The sequence below is a fragment of the Furipterus horrens genome, unplaced genomic scaffold, assembly GCF_987537825.1.
Source record: "Furipterus horrens unplaced genomic scaffold, mFurHor1.1.pri manual_scaffold_4, whole genome shotgun sequence".
Lineage (NCBI taxonomy): Eukaryota > Metazoa > Chordata > Mammalia > Chiroptera > Furipteridae > Furipterus > Furipterus horrens.
The window spans coordinates 21,997,870-22,023,485 of NW_028327174.1; the positions used below are offsets into that span (position 1 = coordinate 21,997,870).

At 45.2% G+C, this 25,616-nt stretch overlaps 1 protein-coding gene across 10 annotated transcripts; it reads right to left on the bottom strand.

Annotated features, from left to right (window-relative positions):
- Positions 1 to 1,449: 1,449 nt before the first annotated feature.
- On the bottom strand, positions 1,450 to 21,038 carry ZNF384 (zinc finger protein 384). Of its 10 annotated transcripts, XM_090272744.1 has the most exons (13): positions 20,776 to 21,038; positions 20,510 to 20,565; positions 19,586 to 19,645; positions 13,421 to 13,491; positions 12,600 to 12,837; positions 12,317 to 12,364; positions 11,781 to 12,114; positions 10,832 to 10,924; positions 6,752 to 6,976; positions 5,922 to 6,104; positions 4,337 to 4,415; positions 3,435 to 3,593; positions 1,450 to 2,853 (listed from the first exon to the last, which is right to left on the bottom strand). In XM_090272744.1, exons 4-13 carry the CDS (start codon positions 13,484 to 13,486, stop codon positions 2,437 to 2,439), a joined length of 1,842 nt encoding a protein of 613 aa, XP_090128870.1. In that variant the 5' UTR covers positions 13,487 to 13,491; positions 19,586 to 19,645; positions 20,510 to 20,565; positions 20,776 to 21,038; the 3' UTR covers positions 1,450 to 2,436. The 10 variants fall into 10 exon arrangements, with proteins under 10 accessions (XP_090128870.1, XP_090128871.1, XP_090128872.1 ...); XM_090272745.1 differs by lacking the exon at positions 20,510 to 20,565; XM_090272746.1 differs by lacking the exons at positions 20,510 to 20,565; positions 20,776 to 21,038 and adding an exon at positions 20,027 to 20,248.
- Positions 21,039 to 25,616: the final 4,578 nt, after the last annotated feature.

Here is a 25,616-nt window from a genome sequence, read left to right on the forward strand (position 1 = left end):
AACATGAAGTATGTGAAATCCCATGTTTGCTGAGCAAATGGTAAGATAGAGCAATAGAACCCAGACTTCACTTGAAAGTGTCATGCCCCTAGGTAAGTAATTTAAGCTCTGTGCCTATTTCCTATAAAATGAGAACAGTACCTACTACTACACAGGGTTGTTGCTGAGTAAGTTGAGTTTATCATTAAAAAAAAGTAGCCCTGACAGACATGGCTCAGTGGGTTGAGCAACATCCCACAAACCAAAACGTGACTGGTCAGAGCACATGCTGACCTGTTTCGGTTATCTGTTTCTCTCTCTCTCAAAATAAATTTAAAATTTTTTAAAAATAAAGATTCCGGTTTTAATACCTGTGATGAAGGTAGGGCTGTCAGGATCTTTTAGATTGATGGCGAGAGCAGGCAGAAAATACACTATTCAAGAAGCTAACGAACATCAGCATATTTGGTCATGTGGTATTCTTAGTGCCATAGCACAGATGGAGATTATCTTGGATGCCCACAAAGTGAGCGTATTTTTGTCAACTATCCACAATCCACTAGGTAATGAATACTGTTGGCCCAGCAGTCCCAGAGGATAGAAATGTTATCAGATGTGGGAGCTTCATCACTTCTTCAGTGCTTAAAGATTTTTTAATTCTCAAAAAGGAATCTCGGAGGTGATCTAGTCCAATCCCTTCATTTAACAGCTGAAGACGCATCTTGGCCAACACTGTTTGGTTAGAGCCAGGGCTGATGTCCAGGTTTTCTGACCATGCTCACTCCTCTGCACAACTCAATCCTGATTATGGTTTCCACCACTGGAAACCTGTTTTAGGTGTCACAGTATAATGAAGATACACATGCCAGCTGGAATTAGCACTGAACTCACTGATGCTCAGGCAGGAGCATAGGTCCTTTCAAGAGGCCATACTTGCAATTCTCTGATAAGGAGCTTAGCGGTTTTAACATGACTAGAACCTTGTTCTCACCTATTTAGACAATGTAGTCCCCAATGACATGATTTATATGCAGAAGTCCTCATGAACAAGATTTCACTTCAGAAATATCAAAGCTGTACCCTTCTACGGCTGGGGACGCAGAGTCTCATCACACAGCATTCATTCTTCACATATACAAACTAGTGTAAATCCTTAGTATTAGCCTTGAACATCTCCTCAAATAGCTTTTTACATGCTCACTCACATCAGTAGCTCCACTGCCTCTGATCCTTTTACATGAATTTATTTCTATACAAGGTTCTAAAAACACCCCTTGGTTTGTACATAAGTTTTTTCTTCATTTTAAATTGCTTTATAACAACTGATTTCCTGATTTTTTTTCATTTTCTCTTTTCTCTAAAATCTGTCATGATTAAAAAAAAAAAAAAAAAGACAAAAGAAAATAAAAATGTCATTGGCCAGAAGACAGGGTAGGGGGAAAAAAAAAAACACAAAAATAAAGCATCAAATATGAAAATTCTCAGAGATAATGCATTTATAAACACAGAAATGGTTACAACAAAGATGGCCGTGATGAGTGGGTATATATATATTTATATATATATATATATATTTATATATAAATCCGTATCCGGCAACTGACCGTGGCACCTAGGGAGTTAAGTCCAGTCCTTGTGTTTGCCCTGAACTCTCCCTTCTCTGCAACACCCCTTTGTTGTGGGATTTCATAAAGAACACAAAGCTCTCATACCTCTTTAAGTTTTGGGATGGGGAGACTGAGAATATAGGATTTTGGTTAGCAGAGAAGGGGAGAGGCTCCAAGGAAAACCATAACCCACACTTCTAAGCCACCCTCAAACATTTTGGGGATTGCTGGCCCCTTGGGGACCACATCTCAGCCCATGTCCCTTTACAAATAAAGGGAGTCTGATCCCCCCCAACCAGATCTCCTTCCTCCAGCATTAGGTAAGAACTGAAGTGAGACCATGAGAGGAAGAAAAGACTCCCAGGGGTCAGGACACGGGAGAAACCTCTGTTCTTTCACAGGCAAGATCAGAACTGGAGGCTGGTTGCATTTAGGGCTCTCTTCTCTGGTGTCTGGGAGGGCCAGCCTCTATTCTTCTATTAGCCTGAACTTCGAGGATTATGAGGGTAAGGAGAGAGTAAGTGCCCACAATGGAAAAGTTTCTATGAGGTCATAGCAAATCCCTCCCTTGAGCACCAACTCCCAATTTTTAAAAGCTATGCTTAGGAGGAGAGGCTGCTGGATTACACTACCAGCTCAGTATTCTTTTGCCAGTCAGGAGGGCTGATGTTCCTTTTGAAGAGGAGTTGAAAATAAGGATGGTATCCTGTGAAGGAAGGCCGTGCCTGAGGTCCAAGGAGATGGAGCGAAGGCCTGTCAAGGAAGAAGAGGACTTTTCCCACCAAGAGGAGTTGAAGAAAGAAGGGACCAGACTTCTTTCCCCTCTTTCCGTGGGTGGCAGCACAGGTCTCTAAGAGCTGGCCAGGTGCTCCACCTGGATGGTGCTGGTGGTGACAGTGAGGCAGATGTCCTTATGATGCTCAGCCGTCTTATAGGGGGTCAGGTCAAAGGAACACTGGGGTGGAGGGTTGGGGTTGCTGTCCCCACCACCCCCACCCTGGGGGGCTGCCCCAGGAGACTGGAAGTGTGGTGGCTGTGGCTGCTGCTGCTGCTGCTGTGATGCCTGGGAAGCCTGGGCTTGGGCTTGGGCTTGGGCTTGGGCTTGAGCCTGGGCTTGGGCTTGAGCCTGGGCTTGGGCTTGAGCCTGGGCTTGAGCTTGAGCTTGAGCTTGAGCCTGGGCCACTGCTGCTGCTGCTGCCGCTGCCTGCACTTGTTGCTGGAGATCAGGAGGGTTGTGTTTGCGCATATGTTTCATAAGGTACGTTTCCTGAGGGAATGGTGAAAAGGAGTTGAGGGAGGAAAGAGAAGGAAAGAGGTTACTTGTAACTAGCATCCTGGGCTCTTACTTTGCTTTAAATAGAACAATTCTTATACAGAAATATTCTGAAGCCATAGGCAGGTTCACCCCATAAGCCACTTTCAGGGCTCACTATTGGCTAGAAAGGAGGAGGACCTTTAGAGTTACCATGGGCATTCAATTGGCACAGGGAAAGCTGTCATTTTCTCAAAGATCTTTGATTAGAATAACTTTACAATCTTTTTCTGGGGTCTAATGGAAAACACCTAACTGAAATCTTTCCCTTCCCAAATCCTCAAGTTACTTTATTTTACCTTATGTTCAAGTAAAATGAAGAATCATTATTTAGCAATCTCTGTGGGCTTAAGGGATCAGGCATTCCCTAAATTCCTCAGCTATGGGTCTATTTAGTTTATGTTCTTCTTGATTAAGTTGGAGCTAGGGAGGGAGCATGTTCACTGCAACAGATCCTTATCCAGAAAGGCAGAGTGAAGTTGATCATAGTCTTACAGGCCTATGAAGAAAGAAAAGAGTAGGCACTGAGCACTCACCGACGTATATGCCCGACTACAGATAGTGCAGGTGTACACCTTGGCATGCTTCACTGTATGCGTCGATAGGTGCACCTCTAGTGAGGCTGCGTCTGTGTAAGCCCGATGACAGTTGTGGCACTTGAAGGGTTTATCTTTGTTGTGCTGCCGTCTGTGGGACTGAGAAAATTGGTAAAAATAAGGATGAGTGTATTGGACTTTTCCCTCCTGCCTCCTTGACTTTAATGGAAAGCCCTAAACAGGGTATTGGGCATCCCAGGTTCTCTTTCCAACTAAAGGCAGTAGAAATTGCTTCAAATGAAACTTGAGGAGCCACAGGCTAAGGGAAGAAGCATACCTCACGTAGCACAGACCACGACCCTGAAAGTAAAGAGTGATGGCTATGCTTGTCCCATTAGTCTAGTGGTTCTCGAAGTGAGATATGGGGATCACTAGGGAACACCAAGACATTCCAATACCAGGGGATCCATAGGGTCAAAGCTATTTTCAAAATAATAATAAGACAATGTCTGCCTTTCCACTCTTTCTCCCATGACTGTACAGAGATTAAATGATGCGTAAATTGCAATAGATTGAACACAGCTGACACAAGAGTCTAGCCATCTTCTGGTAAGCCATAAATTAATGTAAAAAAAGGTAAAACAATGCCATTCTCACTAAATTTTTTGGTGTGTGTTTGGTAACATGTTATTTGTGTTAATATGCAATAGGTTTGCTATTTTTTAAACAGTTCACAATATTTATGTAGGTAAATATTACCCACATCAACCAAAGCATTTTGGGTTCCCCAATAATTATTAAAAATGTGAAAGGGTCCTGAAAAAGTTTAAGAACTGCTGTACTAGTCAAATGGCACTTCGACCCTTAGAGTCAAGGCCCCATGTGGAAAAAGGAACATTTACCTGCAGATTAGAGAGCTGTGTGAAGGCTTTCTCACAGCCTGGGTGTGCACATTTGTATGGTCTATCACCGGTGTGGATTCTGCATGGGATGAGAAAATAAGAAAGGAAAAGGATGTCAGCAAGGCCGCTTGGGGATTGGCTCCAAAAAAAGCCTCCTCAAGGCCACTCCTGCCCTCCCACAGGAGTGGGAGTATGAGATGGATCTCCATGACGCCTCAGCTCCTCTCCGTCATGGACCAGGCTGCAGTGCCTGACTTCTGCTCACTGCCTGTATCACTCAGTTCAAGATGTGCTCCTCCTGCTGCAGGAGGAGGAACTGGTAGCTCAGCAGCCCAGGGACAGGCTGGTCACAATTTGGTATGCAAGTAAGCTCCCACAGTAATTGTCTTTGATGAATGCTCAGAAACATACGGTAAACACAATAGTAAGGAAAAAGAACAAACACACAAAACTTCTTCCTTGGCTCCTACTATCCAACCAGAAACTAACCCCTCAGCCTCGAGCACCACTCCCAGATAAAGTTCTGGTGTTAAAGAAAAGCAGAGTTATGCTAACTATGGAAAGTGGCAGTGATACGACTACTCGCAGAAACTCCTTCAGGCTTTTCCCAGTCCAGCCCCCTAATGGGAGGAAATGCTTTGTTTAGTACCAATTTGACCTGTTTCCCAAATTCTACAGGGTCCTCCACTGAGATGAGCCAAGGACTTGAGGGTGCACAACACCTGCTTCTCATCGGGGACTTCAGAACTAATCTTTGAGACCAGATGGTTTTCTGGACCTCTGTTATAAAATCTTGAAAACAACACAGGATATGTCTCCTTGTGAGGAAGGCCCGACTCCTCCTCTTCACAAAGTACAACGTCTGACCACTTTAAGATCACCACATCCAGAAGCAGCCAGGTGTCTAGTAAGAGTCTGGATTCCAGTTCAACTTGCGATACAATTGAAGGACATCAATTCTTCTAGCTGGCAGTCACTTCCTCCTAGTCACTCCAGATTCATGGGACAAACAGTAGGCATCCTTATGAAGTATGAGCTTTTCCATTGTTTGCTGGCTCTTTAAGATGCAGAACATTTGGTTTTGTTCTCTACTCTTGGCATCCCATGGAGCCTTGTTGCTGTAGGTGTTACCAGGCTGGTACCCTGCTAAAGTCTATACCTCCCCTTCATAAGTGGTGCCCTAAGGACTAGAGGTATCATCTTCAAATTCCCAGGCTTTGGCATCAAGGAGAAAATCTTCCAAGATGTGTGTATGGGTGTTTTCAGGGAAGAAAATGAGGGAAATAACAGTTGTCTCTTCTCCAGGTCACTCTCTTCCTCCCATGCATCTGGGAATATCACAGTCATTGCAGCTCCCTGATGTAGCTTCTGCCCCAGAAAGACTCTCTCTGAGCATCCACTTGTGTCTCCATGTTGTCGCTTGTTCTTTTTCCCAGGTGAAAAGTTGTGTCCTCCTCCAGCCAGGCCTCTCCTCCAGCCAGGTTTCTCCCCTGCCCCCCGCATGCGGGTTGTTGTGTGTGTCCGGGGCGGGGGTGGGGAGGGCATGCCAGCGGGGCGGGGGCAGTAGCCTGCCACTCTCCCTTACCGTGTGTGCTGCTGGAGGTGGGAGAGCTGGCGGAAGGCCTTCTGGCAGTAGGAACAGTTGTAGGGCTTGGCCCCCGAGTGGATACGGAGGTGCTGAGCCAGGTAGGAGGTGTTGGCGAAGGTCTTGGAGCAGTGCGGGCACTTGTGGGGCTTGATGGTCTCCGTGTGCATCTTAGAGTGGATCCTGCCGGAGAGGAGAGGAGGGAAGGGGGGAGGAGGAAGCAGTTCGACACCACGGGCTCAGCTCTCTGCTGGGTGAAATGATGTTGCTTGACGGATGAGAACACCCCCTCCTCCCTCCTCCCAAACACACTCCGGCCTGGAGAGGCTAATGAAGAGGACACCAAGATCTAGGTTGTTGCTGATCTTAAGTCGGTGGCTAGAATGGCAGTGAGATGATGAAGAGCTGTAACCCCTGGCTCCTGGTAACCTTAAAGATTTCAGTTTCATTAACCCTCCGTTTGGTTCTAAGGTTACACACTCACCACAGATACCCTGCTTCCAAACTGTAATTTGAACAAAGACCAATACCGCCTGTTCCCCATGGACCTGAAGTTGAATGCACACCTTGGCTCTGAACTGAAGCATATAGTAAAAGCAGGGCCTGCTCTGCAGAAGATTTCCAAACACAGACACAGAGAAACCACAAAAATCGTTCCAGACTCTGAGATTGAAGACCACAATTTTCCAGGCCCCCCCAAATTCCTAGGACATAGGATTTAATTTTCACAGACAGTAATGGGAGAGAATCAAGGCTCCCGAAGGGCAAACTTGGAAAGGAAACATGGAGAGAACGGCCAGGTAGGGGGCAAAAACCAAGAGCAGCCTTACCGGGTGTGCTGCTGGAGGTGCGAGAGCTGGCGGAAGGATTTCTCACAGAAGTTACAACTGTAGGGCTTAGCCCCTGAGTGGATACGGATGTGCTGGGCCAGGTAGGAGCTGTTGGCGAAGGTCTTGGAACAATGTGGGCACTTGTGGGGCTTGGTCTCGGTGTGTGACTTGGAGTGGATCTGCATCTCCGACTTTGAGTAGAATGTCAGTGAGCACATCCGGCACCTAGGCCAAGTGAGGGCAGCGGTTAGAACCCTTCCCACCAAGACAGCATTGCTGAACCCTCCCCTCTACTTCCAAAGAAGCCAACCTCTCTGATCTCTCCTATTCCAACTACACTGTAAGGCCCATGAGAGAAGGAGCTCTGTTTTATTATTATAGCCGAAGCTTCTAACACAGCCCAGTACAATATAAACACTCAATATAGGTTTGCTGAATGACTGGACTCCCTAAGTGTGTACAAAAACAAGAATTCAAACAGGTAAGACAGGAAAATCTTAGTATAGGCTCTGGGCTAATGTGAATTTCACTGGGCTAGGATTATTAGCTAACTTCTGTTTTGCTTCTGCCTATAACTTAACTTCAAACTTTTAAAGAACTCCTTTCTCTAATTTTCCACATAAAAAGTATATCACTCAGGTATTCCTCAAGCTTCTGAAATGACAATGAGGACAAACTGACTAGATTACCCAGAAGGACTTCTCTCCTGTCTCCACAGACAATTGCCTTCTCTCAGATTTTCTCCTACTTCCTTTTTGCCAGGGATTCCTAGAGGGACGGGGGTGGGGAAGTATCAGAATTACAGTACTTGGAGGGGCTTTTCGAAAACATGTTATGTCTGGCGTCCCCCCTGTATCTGATGTTCCACCAGCCACCCCTACCCCCCAGGTAATTATGTGAGAACCATTTTTGCAAATGAGCCAAGGTATCTGTTAGGAGTGGGTTGTGCCCCTCAAATATGTAGGAGAAAATGATTTGCAAAACACTGAGCTTCCATGCTAACACTTTCCTCTTTCCTCCCACACGGAACCATGTCAGCACTATGGGTTGCCATCAAGAGCATCTGAATACACTTTCACTTATCACCTGAGTTGACATCTTCCACTCCGACACTACCGAACAATACCAAGTAAGAAGGCCTTTAAGCAGGACAAACCATAACTATTCCGCCTTTATTGAGTAAAAGCTATTTATATGTGAGCTAGGACCCTAGCATTCCTAAACAAGTCACTAGTGCACAATGTGGGCTGGTAGAAAGGGCAACAGCCTGGAAGCCAGGTAGCTGGGACAAATCCCTCTTCTTTGGGTCCTCCCAAATTATCTCTCTAAGAGGGGCTTGGGATTGTGTGAGGGATGATTTCACTTTTTTTCTGATCCCAGGAGCATTTTTAGAGAATAACTAAGATCAAGACTACAAAGAACTCTGAGCTCCTCAGAGAAAAAGAGGTCACTGTTAGCTGGGGTATGGTCCTTCTATTAACACTTCTATTAAAATTCTAATCAGTAAAGCCAATTTCTACTTCTCTAATTACTTGAGAACTCTGAAGGAAACCCAGTCACCAGTTTACCAATTTCTGACTGTTGTCTGGGATGCCCAACCATTGTATGGGTGGCAGGGGGGTTCTGTTTATAAGTAGCAGAGTCCAAAGGACACAGCCAATGGAACACAGCCAACGGGAAGTCTGGACACCTGGGCTCTCCTCCGTGTTGTTATAGACTTGCACATCAATCCAGACCTTAATTTTCTGGTCTATAAAATAGGTAAATATCTGCCCCTAGAAAGGCCAGCAAACACCCAGGACAGTCCAAAATAAGCCAGTGCTCTCTAATAATAAAACTGTATTAATGTTAACAGCACCAGCACTGTTGGATACTCTCATGCTTCTATACGTTTCACTAAGACTAAGGTTAGAAACTGGGCACATTGGCCCTGGCTGGGTGGTTCAGTTGGCTGGAGTGTCATGCCGTACACCAAGAGCTCATGGGTTGGATTCCCAGTCAGGGCACAAAACTAACTAGGTTGCGGGTTGATCCCTGGTTGGGGCGTGTGCGGGAGGCAGCCAATCACTGTTTCTCTCTAATGTCCAATGTCGTTGTCCCCCTTCCCCAGACTCCCTTCCTCTCTCTCTAAAATCAATAAATATATCCTCCAGAGAGGAATAAAATTTCAAAAAAGAAAGGAACTGGATACATTGTCACTTGGAGGGGAACTGTACTAAAGTGACAAAATGATTTGCCTTGGTTGCTAAAATTTCTCATAGGTGGAACAACACATTGACTTTAACTCAAACAAAATCTCATTCAGTTAGTGTATGAGTGCTGAACATGCAATCCATCGCATCATCAAAGTTTTCAACTAGAGAAGAATTCACAAAACTTAAATTCATCGATAATGGACTGTCAACAAAACCAGCAGTCTCTAAAGGTACTAGGTATAACAATGATGGTAATGTTTGCCATTTGTTGCTGTGCCTGATATTGCCAGGGAACTTTAAACACATCGTGGTCCACCCCTCACAGCAAGCTAGCAAGTATTATCCCTGTTTTACAGAAAGGAATAGAAGACTCAGAAAGGTTAAGTAATTTGCCAAACGACAAACAGTTATTCAGTACAAAGCTATGATTCTAGCCTAAGATTCCTCACACTAGAGGTACTCAAGGAGAGGCTGGGCGGTCATCTTCCAGGAATGTTTAAAGGACTAAAACTGTAGAGAAGAGACAGCTTACGCGACCATTAAAGTATTTCCAACTCTGAAATCCTATGAAGTCAATTGAAAGAGCACGAGTCCTTTCATGCGAAGTGCTGGGTGGTCGAAAAGAAATCTGATTTTGGGAGAGTTGTGGCAGTGAGCAGTTATGGGGGAGAGAAAAGCCGGCCCCACTTATCACTAGGTGCACAACTCCAGGGGGCACCATTCACACCCAACATGAGAACAGTGCTCCTTTGGAAGCACGCAATGCAATGACATTGCTTACAATAACCATTATAAATTATCAACCCATTTTTTCCTAAGATGTTCAAAAACAATTTAAAATACTCTGATTTTCCCATCAAGACATTTCCACAAGACAGCTGAGGGCCACAACTGACCTTCCTATTTTATAGATGGGAACAGTCAGAAATAAGTTGACTTGCCCAGAGCAACAGAACCCAATTTCCCCAATACACAGTCAAATGCCACTGACCACGGGAATGGTTGTGGCTGACTCACACGTGCATCAAAGGAGGGATCCTTCGTGATTAAAAAGATTCCATTGGAACTTCAGAGTTCTGAGTTTTCGAATAAATTCTGTTCACACTGAATATAATTGGTCCCCCTTAAATTTCAGAGTTCTCTTTAGTCATCTAGGCGTGGGGCCTATCAAGGATTCCAAAAACATCAAGGCTGTGGAACATCCCATCAAAGCTTCCTTCCAATTGTATATTCACATTTCTTTCCATATTCACAGTTTGGGCAGTCCAGATAGCTTTAATGTGGGTCCAAAAAACCAACAAACAAGAAAACCTTGGCAAAATTCAAGGACCCTGATCCATGTGAAGGGCTCCACAGAGTGTCAGAATGCTCCCACTACTCCTCCCACAGCAAATTCTGTACAGGTGTAGCTCCATGTCACAGTGACCTCACTTTAAGCAAATACATACAAATCCAGATTTCTACAAGATATATTGAAGAGGGATTTTCACTTTATGAAATGATATATAAAAGAATGCCTTTAAATGAATCAAACTTGTCAGGTACCTTTATAATATGATATGACGTAAACATTTTCCCGGAACACTTTTATTGTATAAAGTGGGATACACCTGTAATAATAAAGCTGCAATGAACTTTCTGCAGAGCAACACTCCCCTCATTTTCGCTCACAAATAAGGATTTGAATGCTCTATAGTCGTAGCTGCTCTCTACAGAAGTGAATGACACAAATAATAAATGCTAAATGTTGACTCTATTTCTTTTGAAGTTCCCAACATTTCAAATCTTATCTGATATACACCCCCAACAAATGGGAGGCCGAAACAGAATTCTCCCCATTTTATAGATGAGGAAACTGAGGCCCAGAGAGGGGAAAAGGACTTGCCCAGGGTCACACAGCAAGTTCGTGGTGGAGCCGGGAACTGAATCCATGAGCCCAAGGCTCTGTCCATTTCCTGTGCCGCAGTTCCCTTCGCTCCTAAAATGGGAACAACATTGCCCATCTCGGTACACTAAGGACAGACCCAGTCTCCCAGCCATGCATATCTGCCCCTGTCTCTGTCAAAGCTGTGGTAGTAGTTATCCCACTCTACATAATGGGACCAAACTCCCCAAACCCACTAGGACCCTTGATAATTCTCGAGGGAAGGAAAAGACTTCCAGTGTTCAAAGGGCAGGGAAGTTTACTTATGTAATTATTTTTGTACAATACCACATGCAAATATAATGCTTTTTGGCAATGGACAACTTAAAGACAGTAAAGAATCAAAATTACTTCCATGAATTAGAAAGTGAGCAAACAGTCTTTTTACAAGCATATACTCCAAGGGTGGGGAAAAGGGAGGTGTCCTATTTCTCCCACTTTTTTATATAGACCCCTCCCGTTATCCCAACCATGCAGGGTCAGGCAGGCTCAATGCTCAAATATGGCCAAAGAACCAGTGGATAGCACACTGGTGAGGGGCTTACCAGAAGGGTTTCTTGGGAAAATAGGAATGGGAAACGCAGAAAGCAAAAAGGAGCTAGAGACAAGAGTCTCAAACCCAGTCTAAAGCCTCACGACAAGAAAGAACTCCATTATGCCACTCAAAAATAAGTCAATGCTGATGACCCCAAAAAGGAAGGGGTGAAATTGCTCTTTATCCTGGAGGAAGAGGCACCAGCGAAGTGCTAGAAGCTCTACCTTCCTGCCCCATGACAGAACACCATACATGCATGTGGATCTGAGGTGGAAAGCTGGCAGAGCATACAGCCTGATTAGGGGCAAGACAAAGATAGGGTAGGGAAGCTGAGACAAGGATCCTCACTCCATCCTGCCCCAGGATGATTCATACCTATAGGTCTTGCCGTCTTTCTGATGGTCATCATCATCCTCAGGGGAGAGGACATAAGGGTCATTCATCTCAGGCAGCCCTGATTCCAACATCCGCTTCTTCTTTCGGCCCCGGGAAGGCTTAGGAGCCACACTGCCACCTCCACCACCACCTCCACCTCCTTCCTCTGTTAGGGTTGATGATACCTTCTTGGAGAGATCAGGGACCACCTGCAGGGCTTGTGAGCCAGGGGGAAGAGCTGAGACAATCATGGGAGCCGAAATGGGGAAGGTCTGAGCTGATGAGGCTGTGGTCACAAGGGAGCCTGAGGGGGACGTGATTACCAAACCAGGACCTAGGATTGGAAGAAAAAGGAGATGGTGTCATTTGTCCAGTCTTGACCCTAATTCTATTTCATTTCCCCCATATCATTGTCTAATTAACCCCTTACCACCACCACCCAGCCCAGAATATAGGATACCCCAAACCCTGTAGAAAAAAAAAAATGGTCTCCTAACCCCTGTCCCCACCCCAACCCCGGTAACAGTGAGATTTACCCCTTGATTGACTCCCTTCTCTTCTCCACCTCTGAGAACAGGAGACTCCTTGATTCAGAGAAGGAAAGAATGTCACCTCCTCAAAGGCAGGGACCGCATCTTCTACTTCTTTGTATCCCCCACAATGCCTAGCACATTGCTAGGCACACAGTAGGCACTTAATAAAAATTTGATTGAGTAATCAAACACATTTCCCACTCCCCATGTTGTCGGAGCCCTCCAGCCTGGGGTACTGATCATGGAAGATCAACACCTCAGATTGGACAAGAGCAGAGTTGCTCACCAGCAGTCATTAGTCCGGTAGACGCCACAGGGACCACCGTGATATTCTGGGTAACGGACGCCTGGCTATGTGGGGTCAGCTGGTCTGGCTTAGACTCTGTGTCCATACTGATGCCCGAGGGCAGGGACACTGAGGCAGGCACTGTCAGCAGGGTGGGGTAGTGGGGGGGGGCCAGCCCACAGCCCTTCTCTGGCAACAGCTGATCCTTCATCTTGTTAATGAACATCGTGTTTTCAATCTGAAAGAAATGGAAGGGGTAGAGAACAAACTGATGGTCACCAGATGGGAAGGAGTGGAGGATGAGCAAAAAAGGTGAAGGGCACTAAAAAGTACAAACTGCCAGTTATAAAAACAGTTACGGGAATGCAAAATACAGCACAGGGAATACAGTTAATAATATCATAACTATGTATGATGCCGAATGGGTATGAGACCTATTGTGGTGATCACTTAAGGTATATAATATATATGTCTATAATCACTATGATGTACACCTGAAACTAATTTATGTCAACTGTAATTTAAAAAATAAATAAATGGGTTGGGGGCGTGTTGCCTCTTCAAGGAGAGTCTGATTTTGTCTGCTCCCTAAGCACTTAGCATTGTCTGTCCTACTCCTTGGACATCAAGGAATGAGTAGTTAATATCTTTGTGCTTCCAGAGAGAAGCCAAACAGAAACACTATATAATTCTGAGTGATGGGGACCTGGTGAAAATGCATGTGGTTTGTCTTACATCAGTCTTCACAGTAGTAGAACTTACTATTCAGAGTTTTAAAAAGTATACCATGGTGGAAGAGCGAAAAAGTAAACCCCACCTACCTGTCCTGAGACTGTGGGGATAGAAGGCCAGAAGTACGGGTTAGAATTGAAGTGAGATTCTTCCATTCTACCTGAAGAAAGAGACCACATAACATTCAGGAATAAATCTAAAGCTTAGCAATGGAGAAGGGGAGTTGAGGAGTTTCTGATTTCTTCTTTGAACACAAGGCTGGGAATCAGCAGTCAAGACATTAGGATCTAGCATTTTAGTCCCATTGGTCAGAGCCCCTCAGCACTATACCCCACCCAGCAGAGGCAATCCTAATTAAGAGGCTGCTGAAAGAACTTACACGCATCTCATTTACCCACAGAATGTTTTCCATACCCTAAGAAACAGAACTGGTATGACTTTCCTTTGCTGACAAAGAAACTTAAGTCATGAGAGGGGAAGGGATGTGACCAAAGTCCCACAAAACACACTACTGATTGGCTTCAAACAGCAGGGTACCTATCACTGTTCCTCTTTTCCTTTATTTCTCAAATCCTCCTTCCTTGAAATAAAAAATCCCAAGAGTTCTGATACAACTATAGTTCTATGCAGCTTGGAAAGGTTGTAGGCCAGTGCACAAAATGTCCAAGGATATGAAAGAATGAAAGAGGCAGGAATCAAAATCAAGGTATTTTTAAAGGATTTTATTTATGTATTTTTAGAGAGAGGGGAAAGGAGGAAGAGGGAAGAGAAACATTGATGTTCGTGAGAAACACTGACAGGCTGCCTCCTGCAGACCCCCAACTGGGGTCCCGGCTCGCAACCCAGGCACGTGCTCTGATTAGGAATCAAACTGGCAATCTTTCTGTTTGCAGGAGGATGTCCAACCCACTGAGCCACACCACTCAGGACAAAATCAAGGTATTTTCCAGATACCATATGATATCTGGGGACCACACCCCACTGGTCCCAAGGTCAAAGAACATCTACGGTGTTACACTGGATACCACACATGCTGGGCTGAGCAGTGAGAACCTAGGAGTTACCAGTTGAAAAAAGGGTTCTAGCACCAGCAGTAGCAACGGCACCCCACACTTCCCCCTAAAGGGATTCAGCATAGGGACAACAGTGGGCCAGAACACATACGTGTCACTAGATTCCTGTTTTATAGTTCTCAAACACCAGGCGTATAAGAGTCTGAACTTGAGAACTTGAGTTCTTCTCTGTACATAGATGATAATTAAGCTTAAAACTTTGGGAGTGAAGAATAGCAAGAAAAATAATCCCTTGGAATCAACACTGCAAGTCACAGATTGAGTACAAAAACGAGGTACCTCACCACTCACTCATGTTTACATTCTGATTACTTCTAGAAAGGCTTAACTGGCAGTATGTTGGTCAGGAGTAGTTTCCCAAAATCCTGGACCAGACAAGATGCAGCCCAGCAGAAAGCAGGTGAAGAGGGAGTATGAGACTGGTGGAATGAGGAAGCAAGGAACAGCAGGAATAAACATGATCACCATGTTGTTACTCTGAGCCAAAAACAATCAAGATTCAGGTGGGGAAGAAGGACCTGCGACCTACAGCCACAGGTCCCGGTGAGGATATGCTGACAGCAGATACCAGAGATACTAAGAGCTGGAGGGTAGACTGAGCACAGACACTTGGTTTCAAGTACTGACTAAGGAAACTAGAAAAAATCTTCAACAAAGGAGTTCAAGCAGAAAGAATCTCTCTCTAAACATAACCCTGTCCCTTATCCTTCTCTAGAAGTCTCATCACTTTTTTTGCTCTATTAAACAGCACCCTCAATTTTCATAAATCCTATAAAGGGAAGCAGAACTGAATTTCAGCCTACTTTTTCCTAAAAAGTAGCAAAGGAGAGAGGCAATAAACCAAATCTGTGACTACAACAGCTTCACACAAATAAGGCTCAGTATTAAAATGACTGAGGATCAACTGCAGGTAAATCCTGCTCCCTGAGTAATAAACTACAGTAAAACAAGACAGTCTCCAAAACAGGTGCTAACCTTTTCCTCCCAGCATTACCGGCCTCAGGTCCTACTCAGGCAAGAGAAATCAAGAAACAATCAAACCACAGTTTACGGGGATCGAATCTTGCCAAGCTTTTCGGGAGGCAGGGATCACATCTTGGACGTCTCCACACAAGACTCATCACCCAGTAAGCAACTCCATGTTTAATGAGCTGAATGACAGTGGACTCCACACACAGATTTTGAAAAGAGGCAAGGGGTTCAAACCTTAACCCATCACCCCACTTTGTCTAACCTTCTAGCTGAGAAAAAGAAACAGACAAGAGTGGTGATATATGATAGAAATGTAGTAAAAAAATAGGCTAGAAAGTAGAAGAAAGGAGGGTCTAACAGATAATACCCCCTAGAGTCAAGGAAGTAAATGCGTTATGGATGTGAAAATTTAGGAGGGAGGAGCTGAGAGCCTAGAAATAAGAACGTCCTCAGATAAGATTCCTGTGAAGAGGCCCCTCCCTCCCCTGAGAAAATTGTTACTTATTCATATTGTCCTACCAGTGGCTTGGGTGAAGCAGTTTCTGTGGGTTCCTATAAAGGGGGCATACAAAGTAATGTGGTGAACAATATCACACCACTGTCACCATTAACATCTACTAAGTGCTTATTGTGTTCAAGGTACTGTTCTAAGCACTTTACAACTATCACAGCACTTAATACCTACAACAATTCTATGAAATGTGGTAGTCATTCCATTTTTTAAATGATGAAATTGAAGGCAAGCAATAAACAGCAGAGCAAGTTAGAGAAAGGGGTTCTACAAGAGAGCAGAACCATATAACTGAAGTACATACTCTCTGACGTTGTGGCTTGATTCACAAAATGAAACGCACAATATTTCCAGGAATGGACTATACATTTATCAGGTAGTTCTCACTAATGTTTTCAAAACCGAAGTTCTGGTAACAGCAGTTAAAGATAATATGCTCTGTCCACATCCTGTGAAACCTCACTTGGCCACAAAGATAACTGATTTTAGAATCATGGAGTCTGAGGAAAAAGGCCAGACTGTCCAGAGGGGATAAACTGAATAATAGGCCCCTCTACTTCCACGGACACCTAGTCTATCACTCTGCTTTGGTTCTTAAGAGAATAAAGCTACAGATCAGAATAGCTGGTCCTAAGACAAAATGATAAATGTGCTGTGTAGGCTTCTGATAAGTATGTCAGACCCAAATGGGGGGACACGGAGAGTACTGCTCGGCCAACTAGAAGCAATGTTTGCCTGCAAAATGACACCTGAGAAGTGCTCTACCACTGTGGAGCGTCAAGAAGGAAGGCTCTTGCCAGAAATATAGGTAAATAGTGCCCCCGGAGTTAACAGGGTACTGCTTGGGCGAGATCACTCAAACACCTGCTTACTGTCCAATTTACCCCTTACCCTCTTAACTCTCTTTCATGGAGGAACTCTCACCAAACCATCCTGACATCCAAGTGGGCATATATCAACATTCTGAAATCTGAAGAAGCCCAATATTACTATGGGGAAGTCCCATCTGTACACCAAGTGCCAGTCTTGACGATTATGCTAATGTATTAAAAAAGCACTGGTTTAGCCCTGACTGGTATGGCTCAGTGGACTGAGTGCCAGCCTGCGAACCAAAAGGTTGCAGGTTCAATTCCCAGTCAGGGCACATACCTGGGTTTCGGGCCAGGTCCCCAGTTGGGAGCCTGTGAGAGGCAGCGAGAGGCAACCTACAGATGTTTCTCTTCCTCTCTTTCTCCCGTTTCCCTCTCTCTAAAAAACAGAATAAAATCTTTAAAAAACAAAAACAAAAAACCGCACTGGTTTACCCTGGACTGGAAAGGTTTCTATTATAGACCCAAAGAACAGGAAAGAAGGAAAAACACAGTAAATGGAAAGAAATATATTGGCAGATTGAAAATCTGAGTTCTACATTCAATTTTACCACTGCACTGTGCCACGACTATTAATAAGAAGGGAGGTTTACTATAATTAAATTGGGCAGTACTTTTCTTTCAAGAGGCTTAATGAACTACATATTTATTTCTTTTTCTTTCTTTTATTTTTTAAGTTTTTACTCAAGGACATTTTTTTCCATTACTCTTAGAGAGAGAGGGATGGGGAGAGGGAGAGAGAGAAACTCTGATTGGTTCCCTTCTTGTAGGTGTCCCAACCAGGGATTGAACCTGCAACCTGGGTATGTGCCCTGATCCGGAAATCAAACCCTTGAACGTTTGGTCTACGGGATGACGCTCCAACTGAGCCACACTGACAATATCACATAACATCCATGAAACACATAGTAGGACTTGAACTCTTGCATGAGAGCTCTATCCATCCAGTCCATCCTTCCACAGCGCTATCAGCCATCAAGGAATAATGTCACTGCCCCCAGCACATGGTTTTTGTGTAATGATGAAGACCACCACCTCTCTCTGGGTACTAACTACAATTTTTTGTTGCTTTTAAAATAAAGAATAACTTTCTTTTCTCAGGAAAATAACATTCTCTTAACACATCCAACCTTTAGAAAGTCATGAAATACACCAACCACATTAAATAGCTAGAGAATGGACCTAGGAATCAAGATTTCAGGAATCTAATTTTAGGTCCTACATCAGTGGATGACTGAGTAACTTACAACTCTACTAAGTTTTTATTTGGGTAAAGGATGCAGCAAAATAAACCCCTTAAAACAAAGTCATAAGGCATACAATGATGGGATGAAGCACAAAACAGAGAAAGAATAAAATGCTCAAAGCGCTCCTGAAAGAAACAAAGAGAAATACTTCCATGTGATGAGGACTATTAGTGACAATTAGTGAAAATTACATAAAGACCACATAATTACAAAGGAACTACCCCAAAGTATCAGATCTATAGCCTCTAGCTTAGTAATCACCAACTAGAAGCACTTATAAGAAACAGAGATGCAAAGAACAATCAACTCAAATTCAACTACAGAAAGAACTTGACCCATGGATCTCAGATGCCATTGAGCAAAAGAGTTCCAAAATGCACAACTATAGAAAGGCTGCAACATTAGTGAAGGAGTTGAGGTAAGAAACAAATAAACAAACACAGAGAACCATTTTTTACTCAGTAAGAAAGCAAAGCCTTTTTCTCAATTAGTATGAACATTCAAAAAGGACCATCCCAATAGAATTTAGGGCCTTCCTACTATCTGTAAACTCTCCCAAAATAACTCAGAAGGCGTTTATCCCAATTTTATTGGAAAAGACCATCACACTACACCTGTCTGAGACCAATGGGACCATTACCACCTTCTCCCCTGGGCACCGCGGGGCCATCATACCCTGTATCCTGTGGAAAGAACAACACAGTGGTTCCCCTTACCCTGCCCATTCCACTATAAATAATGGATCCAGGCCACGTGAGGAAGGGGGGAAAAAAGGCTGGAGAACAGGGAATATGCACCTAATGTTTAATAATCAATTTGGCTCAGAAACCTATGGGGAATACATTTTATAAACCAGCCTGGAACTGGTTCCTAGGAGACACCGCTAGGATTATAGGCTCTAAACTAAAAACTCTTGGATCAATACATTGTCGTCTTCTGGCTACCTAAAACTCTGTCACCATCAAGTCTCATATTTTGAATTCCTCCAGACCTACTTATGGAATCCACACCATACAGTTTTATCCACTTTACTTCAGACTACCTATGACACAGTTTTTTCCTGAAAACTTTACCCTACCATATCAAATTCAAATAACTGTCATAGACTCAATCACTCAACAGATCCACTCCAAACACTAAGCTATAAAATTAAGGATACAAACTCCACTCCATAAACTCAACTCTGCTGGTTCCAAATACAGGAAAGCAATTCCATAAGCTATACCACAAAGACTATACTAGCAATTAGGGCTCATTTGTCCCCAAAGTAGAAATAAGTTTCTCCTTTGGACACAATGCAACACTACTTTGTGATTTCACTTGCACGTTTCACAATTCATTCCTGGTGAGTACTGGTGGGAAGGGAAGGTGATGGGGTACAGAGCCAACTTTTTATATGAAAACTTCCTGGGCAACCCCAAGAGACAGTAGGAAAAGGCTGATTTTTCTCCCACAGCAAACACCAGTATTACACTTGCTATTACTTGAAGAATTCTGTCATATTGTCTCCCCCCAAAACTTGTTTTATTATGATCCCTTCTCCCCCCAAATAAAAAAAGCCATTAACCCAAAATTGTCTTACCCTCTCTCTCTCTTCCTCCTGTCGTTTTATTCTTTCTCCTTTCCAGGGCTCCTGAACTTTCTGTAAACAAATTGCCTGAGTTACAGGGGCCAGTAAGGATGCAGACACCAGAGAACTGTGGAGGAATTCTTTGACTGTCAGCAGTCAGTCAGGAAGGCAGGCAGACCCCCAACCAACAATCCGAAGGTGCAAAGATATAATGACAGGAGTGTAGTACCACCCCTATGTAGATACAAAGGACATCAATCTAAGTCCCAGAAACTAAGATGAACTCTATCACCAGTGTTTGGGTTCCACTCTTGGCCTCAGACACTGATTCTTCTTCGCTCCCAGGGCTACAGGTAACCAGGGGTCAGAGAGCAGAGGAGTTGGAAGAGAAGGGTCGGTGCCCCCGAGGACTGACTCAGAGAGCAAAACTGAGGACCAGGGGGATGCACAAACCCTTGTGTCAGGCACAGGGCCACTTCAGGCCCAGGCACTTCCTCTGGTCTCCCCTCTCCACTTCTGGGAGGACTTCGCCCCTGCTACCCAAGGCCTTGCGCCAAAAGTACCTCCCTAAGCCTACACAGTGATCTATCTATTGGAGACCCCAGCTGTCCCCTCAAAACCTTTGCTCCCTTGAGACAGCCCCTGGGAGCCTTCTCCTGATGTCACCCCCCACTCCTTCCTCAAACACCCTTCCTTGGGACGTCCCTCCTTCTCCTTCAGGGAGCTGAACTCTGCCACCCACCAAAAAGACACCCGCCCCCTATGCCCCCCCATTCCTCCCCATCGCCCGCTCCTCCACAACCACTTCCGGTTCCGGGACGGACACACGTACAGTCACACTGTAGAGCACCCCCTTCCCCGCCCCCCCCAGGGAAAAGGGGAGGGGGGAGGAGCAGAGAGCTTGGCGCGCGCCGGCTGCAGCGGCGCGAGACTCACCCAGCGGCGACGGCTGCGGCGGCGCCAGAGCCAGAGCGCGGGAGGGGCGGCGTTGGCTGGGAGAGGAGGGAGCCGGTTGGGGTGGGAAGACCGCAGGGGGCCAGGGGATGGGGAGCGAGCGGCGGAGCGCGCAAGCACGCACTTTAGGCGCGAGACAGACCACACACTCACACGCACAGAATGCATGCAAGACACCCGCAGGGCGGGGGCTCCAGGCAGTGGGTGGCCCCCTCTCTACTTCCCTCCCTCCCTCCCCTAACACTCACCCGGAAGTGGTGCTGCCGCTCGTGCTCCCAAGAACCCCAATTCCTCCACGCCCCCTCCCTCCCTCCCCCCCACACGCTCCGAGTTGATCCGCCGCGGAGAGAAGGCGGGAGCGCCGGAAACGAAAAGAGGGGGGAGGGAGGAAAATAGCAATGTAGGGGGGCGGCAATGGGGAAAGGGGGAAATGCAAAGGTCGAGTCACTTCCGGAAGCGGTAGAGCATATCCGGCGCCGCTAGAGCCAGAAATACTTAGGCCAGAAGTTAGGCCAAGGAGGGGCGGAAGTGGCTTCTGCCCAGGGACCCGGTAGAACCCTCTGTGGATGTGACGCCGCGACGGAAGTGAAGGCGGGTTCTGTTAAGGGCAGAAGCTAAATCTTCAGAGCTGTGGGCCCCAGCCTTCCGGAAGCGACTTCTGGGGAAGTGGGAGGGTGGGATCCCGACAGGTTTATGAATTATGCATCAAGGTACCAGCGGAGGTATGGATTTTAAAAGAATAATGTTCCTTTTCCCTTCCCTCGGTGGGGGAATAGGCTGATGTAGAAAGTTACCATTATCTTTTCTTACACTGTACTCAAGAATTTCTCAATGCTTTGAATATGCGGGTAAGGACAGGATGTGTCAGTTTTCTAAGGTTCCTACTTAGGCCCAAAGAGTAACTAATAACCTCTCCCAGCCATCAAAATCCGACCCTTTCCCGACTACACCCGTTACTGTCTTTGCTTTGGTCTCTACCACGTTCTTGTTGCCCTCGTCCATATTTCTTGTCGCCTCACTCTTCTTCGCTTTTAAATAGAGCACTCATCACTACCTGACATTATTATATTGTTTCCATCTATTCCCGCTAGAATATCAGCTTCATAAGGGCAGGGACTTTGAATTGTGTATCTGTCTTCAGAGTTGGCATTCAGTTAATGGTTGGTAAACATTTGTTGCATAATTGAACACTTAATATGAACTCTAGGGAAGCCTTACCCGATTGCTCCAACCCATACTGTTCCCTTTCTCTGAATTCCCACACCATTTAGTCAGTACTTTTTGTTGCTGTTTTAACTATTTCATATATGTGACTCCTCAGCAAGGTTGTCAGCTCCTCAGGGAAGAAATTGTCTCATACATAGTGATGGAGGACTCCAATGTTGGAAAAAGTTTAGTTTCAGGTATTAGGTACTAAGCTCAGTAAACAATATATGTAAAAAGCTGTTTCAGGAACTGGAGGTATGACCCACCTTGACTCCAGGAAACCATAAGCAGCAGTTCCACCTCTGTGCCTCAGGGGGACTGCAAGCAATCAGGATGGTATCAGATGACCACCGCCCAGGACACAGATGAAAGAGTGCTGCAGCTTTTATCTGACTTTCCCTGAATTCCAAACCCCTTACCTACACTTTTTTCCTCCTTATGAAAAGGGTCCATTTATGATGGAATCTAAGATGGTCTGTTAGGGTAGAAACCTGCTGTCTCCTTAGCTCGCCGACCATCTGAATAAAGCGCCCATAAAGATTCAATCCCTGTCTCTGCCTATTGGGTCTCAGGTGATAGGCAGCGCAAATGCCGCCTTTTCTGGTTTCGATAGTATCCTTCCCACTATTTTGCTTAGCACATAGCAGATACTAAATAACTATACAGCAGCCCCCCTTATCCACAGACTCACTTTCCACTATTTCTGTCACCCTTGGTCAACCATGGTCTGAAAATATTAAATGGAAAATTCCAGAAATAAACAACTCGTAACTTTTAAATTACATGCCATTCTTAACAGCATGATGAAATCTCCAACCATCCGGGTGAGGGCTGAGTGTGGGACATGACTCATCCCTTTCTTCAGTGTCTCCAAGATGTGCGCTCTCCCTGCCCAATAGTTACTTAGTAGCCATCTCAGTTATCAGATTGACTGTTACAGTATTGCAGTGTTTGTATTCAAGTAACCCTCATTTTACTTAATAATGGCCCCAAAGCACAAGAGTAGTGATGCTGCCAACTCAGATATGGCAATTCAAAAGCCAGGAAGTGCTTCCTTTAAGTAAAAAGATATGTATGTGTAGGAAAAAAACATAGTATATCTAAGGTTCAGTACTATCAGATTTCAGGCATCCCTTGGAGGTCTTAAAGCTTATCTCCAACAGATAAGGAGGGACTACTGTATGTTATTTAAGTAAATGAATGCTGCCACTACCCTGCACCCTGATATGGCCAGAATCCCTCTGGATTCAGCTCTGTTTTGACTGAAGCAGAATTGAAGCCCCTCCTATTAACAGTAACAGCCCCATGCTTAGAGACCAAAGTAAACCTAATAGAATAACTACAATACCCATTTTTACAAATAATGAAAATAAGACTGAAGATTTAAGTGATTTTTCCCAAGTCACAGCAAGGAAGTAGCAAAGAACACCTAAAAATAAACATTTAAATTAAATGTTTAAGAAGATATTATCTTTGGCTTGTAATTGTTGGTATCTTTTTTTTTTTTTAATCCTTACCCAAGGATATATTTATTGACTTTAGAGAGAGAGGAAGGGAGAGAGAGAAACATCCATGTGAGAGAGAAACATGATTGGTTGCCTCCCGATCTAACCCAAAACCTAGGTATGTACCCTGACCAGGGATCAAACATGCAAACTTTTTGATGCACAAGACTGATGCTGCAACCAACTGAGCCACCCCGCCCCACTCCCCCACCAGGGCTTGTTTGTATCCTTTTTTTAAGTATCTACTCTTTTTATCATGTTTTTGGGCTCTGCATTCAGTCTCTGTTAATCCAGTAGCGACAGCAGACAGGATAAAGGTTTTAAGGGCTCAGATGTGACCAGACCCAGTTACTGCATGAGCTGAAGATCCTTGATTTGGGAAACCTTGACTTTGGGGGCTGATATAGAAAAGTCGGAGCAAAATAGTAATAGTTCTTTTCCTCTTTACATTAACTGGCAATTCCTGGGCCTCAGTGTCTCCAACTGAGTCCTTCTCCTGCCCTTGCCATGAGAAGCAAATTTTAAGTTCCTTGAACTCCTTAGAGAAAAGCTTTAGAGAGATAACTGGGGGGTGTAGGGGGAGGAGGGCTGTTAATTTTAGACCAGGGTTTTCCAGCTGGCACACTGTTACCATCTTGAATCACTTCCACACCCGGAACTCTGCCCAGGAGATCCCTCCTCCTGGGGGCTTCCCCATTCCCTGGTTTGGTCTGAACCACAGCGGTAAGCATTCCAGGAAAATGTTTAAGAGAAGCCTGGCTGAGTCATTTGATACACAACTCAGGAGGCAAAAAAGGTACAATACATAGTGATGAGAGACTCTGGTCCCAGAAGTGTCTGTGATATGTGGCCTCCAAAAACCAAAAGAGTAGTATGGTAATTGTTTATGTTCTGGATCTGTCACTTTAGTGACTGTTCTACCACTTCCTTGAAAATCTCTGTGAATCTCCAAAGCCCCAATTTCAGTTTCAGCTCCAAGAGAGGTAAAGATTAGGATCCACTCCCTGTGGCCTCAAGACGCTTCCCCATTAGTGTGACTGTGTGACTTATTTGGGTTAATTCCTTTAGGAAAACTCAGAAGACTAAGATGTCTCCTTTCTCCTCTGTCTCTCCCATCTGACTTTCCACAGGGAAGAGGAATTTAGGGAGAGGGAACAGGTGAGGATTCCCAGTGTCCTGCTGGTGTATTTTAATTTATTTAAATTTAGAGAAACAGCAGTCTAATCAGGCAATAATTAATTCCTTCTTCATTAGGGGCCTTCATGTGTGCCTTTTGCATATGGATGAGCTGCAGGGTCACACTGTCCCTCTGCAGACAGTTGTTGAAGGTGATAGAGCCAGGGTGTACTCTGCAGGCACTTGAGCTCCTTCCTCTTCCCTCCCCCTGCCCAGGACAAGGACTAGATAGATTCCTGTGGGGAAAGAAGGGAAAGGTTAATGAGGTTTCTTCTCCTGTCCTCCTGGATCCCCCCCTCAATGCCCCCCAGCTCCTCCATCAGCATCTCTTCCTGCATCCTCAGGTTCCATCCAGTCCTCCAGTCCGCCTGCCACCTGCTGGGATCTCTTCAGGCCCCAGTGGGTTGCCTTTGAGCCCTCCTCAGCAGCTTGCCTTGTACCTCCGCTTTTAGTTGGTTCATCACTCCTTAGCCCCGCTCTGCTTCTTTCCTCGGTAGCAGTCTGTCTTTTTCTTAGCGAGTCTGATGCCCCGAATGCACACACTGCTCTGGTCCTGAGCAATGCGCTGCCTCCTCACCTTTGTGCACTGCATGGACTCATCCTTACTTCCCTGAGGACATAGTCAAGCTCTCCAACACCTAAAAACACACATCTACCAACCCATGTACACTCCTAATTTGAGCTGCAAAGATAAACACATGGAGGCATACACAGCCCGGGGCAGCCCAGACTGCCTTTTCACATCTTACATTCTCCTCTCCTCCCTAGAGCTCCCCATTTCCAGGGAGCAAGTGGGGCACAGATGGGGGTGGGGGGAGAAATGGGACCTGGGTGGTTACCATGGCAACAGAGCCTAGCAACAGCTGAGAGGCTGATGTGTTTGTGGGCTTTTGCAGTGCTGTGACAAGAGCCAAACCTAGAATTGGGGGCTCAGAGGTAACTGATCCCAGCTGGGCAGCCTGGGTTCGCTCTCTGAAAACACATCCCCTGATTCCACCCCCACATCCTATTAGAGAAGGCAGAGTGGGAAAAGCTGATGAGTGTTAACCACAGGGCTTCTGATGCTGTATGGCTTTTGGGGGGCAGCTGTGGGAGGGGGCAGGTTAGGAGGCATGGCTGAAAATAAGCCAAGCAAGGCAGCCTCTTTCCCCTTGCTCCATTTCTCTCTTCTATCACCCTGCACCCTCTATTTGCCTTATCAG

Coding starts and splice junctions, on each gene's coding strand:
- ZNF384 (XM_090272745.1), bottom strand. CDS start 13,486: ATGGAAGAATCTCACTTCAATTCTAACCCGTACTTCTGGCCTTCTATC. Junction 10,925..11,780: donor AAAGACGGCAAGACCTATAG/GTATGAATCATC, acceptor TTCCCATTTTAG/GAGCGAAGGGAACTGCGGCA. Junction 3,594..4,336: donor CACAGCTCTCTAATCTGCAG/GTAAATGTTCCT, acceptor CAATTTTCTCAG/TCCCACAGACGGCAGCACAA.